General features: G+C 38.0%; 1 protein-coding gene across 1 annotated transcript; it reads right to left on the bottom strand.

The window, feature by feature from the left end:
- Positions 1-1,046: 1,046 nt before the first annotated feature.
- On the bottom strand, positions 1,047-8,662 carry LOC120635453 (gastrula zinc finger protein XlCGF57.1-like). Its single transcript, XM_039906479.1, has 4 exons — positions 7,408-8,662; positions 5,655-5,752; positions 4,872-4,939; positions 1,047-3,778 (listed from the first exon to the last, which is right to left on the bottom strand). The coding sequence occupies exons 1-4, from the start codon at positions 7,705-7,707 to the stop codon at positions 2,298-2,300; spliced, it is 1,947 nt and encodes a 648-aa protein (XP_039762413.1). The 5' UTR covers positions 7,708-8,662; the 3' UTR covers positions 1,047-2,297.
- Positions 8,663-9,905: the final 1,243 nt, after the last annotated feature.

The following is a 9,905-nucleotide window of genomic DNA, read 5'->3' as shown; positions in this document are numbered from 1 at the left end:
TATTATATTGTTAGCTTTAAAATAGCATTTCATTTAAGGGGGAAACAGTCAAATACCCTATTGCTTCTATCCAATGTCCAAGTTTTTTGTGTATATTTTAGTGATTTTCTGGATGGTGTAAAAATACCAGGAATTTAATTGGACCCGGTAGATCGCGCTGCTCTATGAGACAGGACGACAGCCGGGTCTGCTAATTTTTGTATATATTTGTTTAATGATATGTACATTGAATTAATAAAATTATACCAGTATTATTATTTTTTTTTTTTTATTTGGAACACAAAATTTCCCGCATTCTTCGTCTGCGTTTAGTTTATTACGGTTTTTGACGTGACAACGTCTTATAATTCGATGGAGCCGGCTGCACGCACGAAAAAACATGACAACATGCGGCGTTACCTCGCTCTGAGGCGTTCCATTCAAGGCTTGAAGTGCAAGCGAGAGCGCGGAACGAGCGACAAAGAGGCACAGTCGGCCTCTGCGTTCGACATCTGTCTCTCTCCTACTTGAGTGAGCGATGCGTCCGCGTGGACAGCTTCTATACAATAATACATTTACATGTTTTCGGCAAGGATGAAGTGCAGTGAAAAGTGAATGTGGTGTCAATTGTTTATAGCAACGATAATATCTATCAAACAAATAAAATTAAAATTTTATTTTGAAAAATGCAACCATTCCATCAGTATTTTCTTCCGACGTCGTCACGTTCAACAATCGTCAGTAAGCCGACTTTACAGACAACCAATTTGGTTACAAATATCGTGGAAACGGTTTTTTCTTGGGATAAAAAGTAGGCTATGTTACTCTCCGCCCTTCAACTGACTCTAAGCATCATGTCGATCGTTTGCTTAGTTAGAGTGTGAAGGACACACAAACAAACACACTTTCAGGATAGGATTAGTTTAATAGGATAGGATTAGCTGTTAAAATGGGTTAGGTTGATGAGGTATTACTTAATGTTAGCCCTTACCATCTTGACTGCATCACGACTTACCATCTAAGCAGTCAAGGGCTAACGTACTAGAATAAAAAATCAAATAATCATACAAGCTTAATAAGACATTTATTTAAAAATCACAGATAGACTTACATTGTATTAAATTGTATAGATAGAAGGTAATTAAGTTGAGATCACAGATGGACACTTAAACTTTATAAAATTGTATAGATAGAGATATTTAAATACAAAAAAAAACATCTTTTACCCAAAAATGGTTAGACATTTTTGGCGGAAATAATTTTCCATTTGTGAAGATTCTTTTTCCACTTTTAGTAGAGAGATTGCAGAGGATCACAAGGCACGCAAGAGAGAAGCAGTAAGTGGGATGCTACTAACATTAATGGTGGATTACAGACACTCAATTTCGCAATAAACATCGACTTAGTATATATTCCCAACGAGGGAAATTGAAAATTTATAATTTCTGAATTTTCCCTGGTCTGGTGAGGCTTCAGGGCAGTGGCTTAATACCACCCACCGACAAAGGCGTGCCGCTAAGCGACTCAGCGTTCCGGTACGATATCGCGTAGAAACCCATCTTAGATCGCATATTATTGCAAAGCTTACAAGAAAATCGGTCTGAAAAACCACTGCCTACCATTTTAGTAAATGTGTTATCTTCTTCATATTCAAGCATTTTTTACGTTTCTTTAACGCTACGTGGGTACGTAACTCCTTGCTTCAGTTACATTTGTGGCTTTTTTTTAAATGCGAGTTCTCATGTGGGATGCTAGCGTACTAGCATGCGCAAATTTAAATACGCAAAGATTACAAGAAAATTGTTCTCAAAAAACGTTGACTAGACTTGGTAATGGGTTAATAATTTTTACCGCTCCGTATACGAAACACTCTTCAGCTTTTCATACGCGTGAGTTCTCATGTGGGACGCAATTTCTTATTGCTGCAGTTCAATTATGGCTTTTCTGCGGCTTAGTTCTCACGTGGGAAACGCAAATTCTCAGTACTTCTGCTTTTTTTAGACTTGTGTTCTCATGTGTGGCTCAATTTGTCATTCCTGCAGTTACATTTGTGGCTTTTAGGAACTTGAGTTCTCTCATGTGGGACGCAACTTCTCATTACTTTATTACATTTGTGGTTTTTTCAGTCTTGAGTTCTCATGTGGAACGCAATTTCTCATTACTTCAGTTACATTTGTGACTTTTTATAGGTGAGTACTCATGTGGGACACTAGCTTACGTACATTTATAATCGCAAAGCTAACAAGAAAATTGTTCTCAAAAACCATTGACTAAGTCTTCAACAAATTGGTTATTTTTCTTTATGTTAAAAAATTTAGTTACATTTGTGGCTTGTCCCCGTCGTGAGTTCTCATGTGTGACGCTAGCGTGCTATTATGCGCACACTTATAATCACATAGCTTACAAGAAAAAGGTTTCTCACCCGTGTGTGTTCTCATGTGCGAGACTAAATAACTGTTCGTAGAACATTTATACTTGCACAGCAGACATGAAAAAGGCTTTTCACCCGTGTGCGATTTAATGTGAAGCGTCAGTGTGCTTTTGTGTGCACATTTGTAGTCGCATAAATGACAAGAATAAGGCTTCTCTCCGGTGTGCGTTCTCATGTGTGATACCAAGTAGCTGTTTGAAGAACTTTTATACTTGCATAGCTCACAGGAGAAAGGCTTTTCAGCAGTGTGCGTTTTCATGTGCGTTATGAGGTAACTGTTGGCCGCAAATCTGTATTTGCATAGTTTACAGGAATACGGTTTTTTACTATTGTGGGTTTTCATATGCCTCGTTAGGTTACTGTTGTCCGCGCATTTGTAGTCGCACAGTTTGCAAGAATAAGGCTTTTCACCAGTGTGCGTTCTCAGGTGCCTCGAAAGTTTGTAATTCTGCGTACATTTGTACTCGCATAGTTCACATGTGTACGACTTTTCGCCTTTATGAGTTCTCAGGTGCCTCAATAGTATGTAGTTCTGTGCACATCTAAACTCGCAGAAGTTGCAGGAAAAAGATTTGTTGCTACCGTGCTTTAGCGCGTGTCTCAACAAATCACTGTTGCGTGTGCATTTGTAGTCGCATAAGTTACAAGAAAAAGGTTTATCGTCCGCGTGGGTTTTCATATGAGACAGTAAAGAGTTCTTATTTTCACCTTTATAGTCGCACAATTTACATGGAAAGGTTTTGACTTTTTTGTGCGTTTTCTTGTGCAAAACTAGAGCTTTGCTTTTGGCGCTTTGGAACTCGCACAAATCACAAGAATAAGAATTGTCATCGGAGTGAGTCTTCATGTGTCTCGATAAATTGCTCTTTTTGGCACATTTATAATCGCATAATTGGCAACAAATAGATTTTTCAGTGGTGTGAGTGCTCATGTGCCTCACTAAATCTCCATTTTTCGGACACTCAAACTCGCACAACTTGCAAGAATAACACTTTACAGCCCGGTTTTTTTTCGTATTCTTACCTGTATCTCTTTTATTTTCACAAGTCTGTAATTGCGTGCTTTCCGCTGAAGAAAATTCGTTTCCGCTTAATGACTGACAGTGCAAATCTTTGGGGGCAATATCAACATTTGGGGTATCACAAGGTGTTTTCGTTTGTGCAAGATCTTTGATAACATATAATTCGACACAATTATTGAATGCAGCATTGATGTCTGCGTTCATTTTGATGCTGCTATCGATTGGTTGGTTCGCTAACTCACCGTCGTCGATTACAAGTAGTTGTTCATTATTATCTATCGTGTCAGCTTCTTCAGTTGGCAACACTTCCATTTCGTTATTTAGACTCGCAAACAGAGGAACAGCGACTAAAACAAAACAATATGGTCATGATCAGAACACACATTACACCAGGATGATGCACAAGTTGGCTAAGGGAATCAAACGGGATCTTGCTATGGGGCAAGATCCCGGCAGCTGTGTCAGTATACACACTTAGATCACACACAGCCTCCGTGAAAAATCAAAAGAAATGAGTAAACTTACAGGGGCTTCGCAATATCTTTATATATATATTTATTGTGTGCGTGTGTATGTCACTGAACTCCTTTTTTTTTATACAGAGAAAATGCCTGACGCATAGCACTCCGTCTGGGGAAACGGAGTAGTTATGTGGGACTTGCACCCACTAAAAATTCTGTGTGTCCCTCGATAGACGTATAAGTGAGAGCGTGGGGTTCACTTGCGTATTCACCGCACTCGTGCCACTGAACTCCTTCTAGCTGGATCGATTTGAATGTATTTTGTGGTATACGTTTGGGTGGCACCCTGGATGAATTAGATTCACAAATAAGCCCGACAGATGGCGCTGGGGTCCGCTAGTAATAATATAATCTTGTATAAATAGCGGGGATATCCCAATGGATAGGAGCTCGACTTTTAGGGAGTCGAGTTAGAATCCAAGCATGCAACTCTAACTTTTAACTTTCAAGTTGTGTGCGTTTTTAAGTAATTAAAATATCACTTGCTTCAACAGTGAAGGAAAACATCGTGAGGAAACGTGAATGCCAATCCGCACTGAGCCAACGTGGTGGAATATAGCCTTAACCCCTTTTCATTGTGGGCGGAGACCTGTGGCCTGTAGTGGGTCGGTAATGGGTCGATATGAACTTAACGCTATATACAAAAAAGTGAATATGAACAATATAAACTAAACAACATTGAGAAGTTGCATTTTCTAGTGATTTTGTACTTATGTAGATATTATGCTAGACACAAAAAAAGTTTTTCTGTTGAATCATAGCTTGACCTAGCAAGCCAGGAAACAATTTTTGCTTTTGCATGTTCTACGGAGCAATGTTTAATGTCACAAATACTGGTAACTTTGATCTATCTTGTGTGAGATGAAAGCTGAGCGGTGTGATTCGAGCAACCTTGTCATCAAACGATGAGTACACTCACCTATATTTTGAGTTAAGTCTGAAGATGGGAGGATGGTGAAGTAGTCATCCAGCTTCTGAACTGCACGCCTGGAAAATATATTTTTAATTTGTTTATTTGGATAGAAGCAAGAATTTCTATGATTAATGCCTGCTTCATGCATTTTAATTTTATAAAATTAATAATTCCTCCAAGTGTTAGGTAAAAGCACTAAAAAAAATTATAAAAAGCTAATTTCATCTCTTGTTTTAAACGTGTCTCATTGTAATAATAAAAAAGTCGATCGAAACCCACTAGCAACCAGCTATAAGACTGATGTAAAAAGGCATATACAAATTTCGGCATCGGCGGTAGAGCCGTAGCTTAATTGATTAAAGCGCTCAGGCCGCTATTGCCAAAGAGTCACAGGTTCATATCCTGTCAGTTCCGAAAACTGTTATATGCATTATAAATTTATATAACTACGACACAACGACAATATACACATCGCCATCTAGCCCCAAAGTAAGCGTAGCTTTTGTTATGGATACTATGATAGCTGATGAAAATTTTTAAGAATATAATACACATAAATACTTATAATATACACACCCAGATACTGAAAAAAAAATCATGCTTATCACACAAACATTTTCCAGTTGTGGGAATCGAACCCACGGCCTAGGACTCAGAAAGCAGGGTCGCTGCCCACTGCGCCAGTCGGCCGTCATATTATAAAAAAATAAATACGGGAAATAGGTAGGCAGCATGCAATTGGAAAATTACTATATTTGTACTATGATACGAGTACAAGTGTATACTGACTCTTGCTCTGTGATGTGTGCAGAGTCGCAACCAGACCTTGCAAATGTACAAGGCTCGCATGCTTCTAATGTCTCGCAGTCGCTATCACTAGCCACAGCCTGCGACAAAAAAAACAATCATTATATTTATAGTGTTGTATTTTGGTATATGGCAAGAGGGAAAAAGGACGGCCACAAGATGGGAAGATGGGCTGCCAATAAGAAGGTGCAGGATAGCCAAGGACAGAGCACACTGGAGAATTTAAGAGGAGGCCTATGTCCAAGGACAGCCTGAAAAAGCATGCTGGTGTTACAAAGTTTTATGATTTTATACTTTTTCCTGTAATGACAAAAATGTAAGATGGGAATAAATAAATAAATAAATAAATAATAAATAAATAAATGATTTATTTTTAGAAATAAGTATCACATACTTAAACAATAGGTTTAGTAACTCTGTAATGAATAAGCAAAAAGTCATTTAGTCAGTGCATAAAAGCTATTTTTTTTTTATGTATTGGCATATTAACTTCAAAGTCAATATAATATTTACTGGCTCACTATCTCACCCACAACGAGAAGGGGTTAAGTTCATAGTCCACCATGCTTCACCAGTGCGGTTTGGTGGACTACATTAAATAAGACCTTGGAATGCACTTCCACAGAATCCTTACTAATATTATAAATGCGAAAGTGTGTTTGTTGGTCCTCCCTTCACACTTTAACTAAGAAACAAATCTACTTGATTCTTTGGAAATAAACCGAGAAACATAGGCTACTTTTTATAGAAAACTAACAGTTCCCACAGGAATTGTTGGACTGTAATAAATGCAGACAACAGCTAGTATTATTGTATATCCTATACAAAGTGAAAAACGAACGCTAGCACAAAATTTTTAGAGAACCTTGGTGTAGAGGGAAGTCCCAGGTTCAATCTGCGGAAACAGCAATCAGGCAATGTATATTATCTGAATGTTCTCTGGTCTTGTGACTAGACTAGTGGAAGGTTTCACCTATGGCTAAGTACCCTATAGAGAAAGCCTAGCGATTAAGAGTTCCTGTACCACATTATGTAGAAACCAATTAGGGTTATGTACCTGACCTAAAACTGGATTATGAAAATTAAGCTTAATTTCCCAAACTCCGGTAAAAGCAGTGCAATATATTTTCTTCAATTATTAAGACTTAACACTTATTCATTGTTAAGTCAACATCTCCAGAGAATGCTTCAGTTTCAGAGCAAAACGTGCTTGAGGGTACATTGCCAAAGATCTGGTTGGTGTGAAGTATAAGGATTAAAGAAATGATATATTACACTATACAGATTCTCCTGCTTTTCGCGGAGCAATTAAGCTTAATTTTCATAATATATCATGGAATTTGGCGGAGTTACACCTACTTCTATCCTGGATCCTAAAACTGGATATAAACAATCCATTTACGAGAAACTGTCACAAACTAGTAACAATTGCATATCATCTTTGCAAGGTACAAAGTCATTTAAGGGCAGTATATATATTTTTTTGCAGTAATAATCGACAGAACAAGCAGACAGCCCACCTGATGGTAAGTCGATAACGATTGCCTATAAACAGAGCAACCCTTCACAGGGCGTGCAAGGAGCAAGTCCTGCAAAATGCCACCCTGTGTCTACAAATTTGAGGTGTATTAAACCTCATGTGTTATTACACCGGCAAATATGCCCTTCAGACCGTAACACAGCATTGTTCCTGACCCTGAGTAGACAAACTAAAATAGTAAAAAAATTATCACACCTGGAGATGCATCGTCATATGTTCATTGTACTCATGTTCATTGGCAAATTCCTTGAAACATAGCGAGCATCCAAAATTGACACTTCCATATTTCAACGGGGGCTGTATTCCATATGCTTGTTCATCCAATTCAGAGTTGGAAGCTTCAGCTTCGATCTGGAGATCTTTGTATATTGAATTATCTAGTAAATGAACATCCATCAGTAAGCTATTATCAGACATCGAGTATTCGTTTGTAGAATCAATAAAGACATTGCTGATGTTGTCCAATGGAATATCATCTTCGGTTATCACGTCCATGTCTGTTACGGCGTCACAACTATTCTTTCACAACCACAGTTTCAACTACATGTGCACATTTTCTTCACGAGTGCTTACTATATGCAAGTCCTCGACTGTCTATCATTTTGAAAATTGTATTATTTTCATATTAGTTATATTTTACCGGTGTGTGACAAATAAAAACTGGCTCAATGTGACGGATTATACAAAGTTAAGCTTAATTTTCACTAAATAAAATGAAGACATTTTGAAATCGAAGAAATCAATAAGTTTTATACCAATTTACTTATACATTTTTTCAACTTCGGAACGGGTTCTCAGTCTCTTAAGTCGACTGTGTAAATCGCAGGGTACATTTTACGTATATTATTTCCGCATGATTCACACAAAACAACATTTCTGTTAATTTCTTTGCGGCTTGCTTCAGCCACTTGCTCTCCGAAATACGATTTCCGAGCTCCTGTATGTCAAGTCACAGATCACTTCAGTACTGAGCCAAGCTGGCGTATAAACTAAAAACGCGGAAATATTTACAATTGAACTAATGATGATAACACAAAATAAATATTGATCAGCGTATCTGGATTTTTGTTATTTTACCACACCACAGAACAGAATAGGCCGCTATTGAAGCGGTACCGATTGCCGATACTATCGAGTTTGAGCAGTAAAAAATCACGCAGTATAATAATATACCAATGCCTCTTATTTTTTGTTTTTTCTTTATTCTTTCCCTCTGCCAAGGCCTATGTGATGATTATTGACTGATCATTAAGCAATATATTTTCTTCTTCTCTGTTCTTCTCTGTGTGATTTGTGGGTGTAGTCTTGTGTTGTGAGTACAACCAATATGTGTAATAGCGGTCCCACGCGACTTCGTCCACATATAAGTCGTTCTTAAAAGAGATATATGCTGTCGCAGACTTTTTTTTATAAATTCTAAAGGTGAACAACTTTGACGGACATGATTTTATCGAAACTTTAACCGCGCAAACAGTGGAGGCTTTCAAAAGGATAAAAACCTGATTTTGGCACATTCTTCATTGGTGCTATGACCTCTGACGCAAAAATCTCTATTGCTAAAAAAAAAATATTATCAAAATGTTTTGTTTCAGTCGCTATCCACGAGACTCACAGAACTTGCCAATAACAAAACTCAAGAAACCCATACAAACAAGGAAAAAACCACCAGAAGTAGATATTAAAGTTGGTGAATTTGTCAAATAAAGTCATTTGATATCAGCATTAGAACAAACATAAACGCTAACGCAAATAGCGTATTCAAATTGTGTGATGATTTCAAAGAAACTTAAGAAACTATACTTTACTTTACCACTTACTAATTTTACTCTTAGTTCTTGCTGCAGACAGAAAATTGATACTGCATCTATAGAATCTTATTTGTGATGTTTGCCAAAATACGTTCAAAATGAAAACATTTACTATTTCGTCATTTAAATAATCACAGTAAAGTAAAATAGTTAGCCCGCAAGTTTTGTCCGTACGTTTGTAAAACTAAGTCTACACATGAGAAGTGATGCACATGAGAACTCATACGTTACCTAACTCATGGTGACAAAACGTATTCTTGTAAGTTATGCGAGAACAAATTTACACGTAATAGTAATTTGGCGCTACACGATATACGATATACGATTCGTAATGACTCTCGAAAACAGCTTGTAGACATGATTCAGCAGCGAGATGGGTCTGTTATTCTTCAACAAGGTATCACCTTTTTTGAAGAACAGAACCACCACACTCCTGCGCCATGCCTCTGGCGTTGTGCCTTGGTGAATAACGGAATCAAACAATCGCTGAAGGACTTTCAGTATCAGTTTTCCACCTGCCTTCAGGAGTTTTGCCGTTATTCCGTCATCACCCGGCGCCTTGCCATTCTTAAGCTGCTCGAGAGCCACACTAACCTCGTATAGGCTGACGACCGGGATATCTTCGGTATAGTGGCGAGTTAATTTGGCTCTAGGATCCTTAGCCATCATCTCATCTTCAACAGGCGTCTGTACTGTGCTGTACAACTGTCCATAAAAGTACCCAACCTCACGCCAGATCCCAGGTTTGGAAGAGACAAGACTACCATTATTGGTCTTCACGATGCTCGATGGCATTTTTAATACGCTCTGTATTGAAGTGCCGCATGTCACGAGTCTGTGATTTAGAGATCTGCCTATTAATCCGCCGGTAAGCGGACGTGTCTG

This window comes from Pararge aegeria, chromosome 26 (assembly GCF_905163445.1).
Source record: "Pararge aegeria chromosome 26, ilParAegt1.1, whole genome shotgun sequence".
NCBI classification, from domain to species: Eukaryota; Metazoa; Arthropoda; class Insecta; order Lepidoptera; family Nymphalidae; genus Pararge; species Pararge aegeria.
The sequence above is the reverse complement of the archived record's forward strand: the minus strand, read 5'-3'. Positions and strand labels throughout refer to the sequence as shown.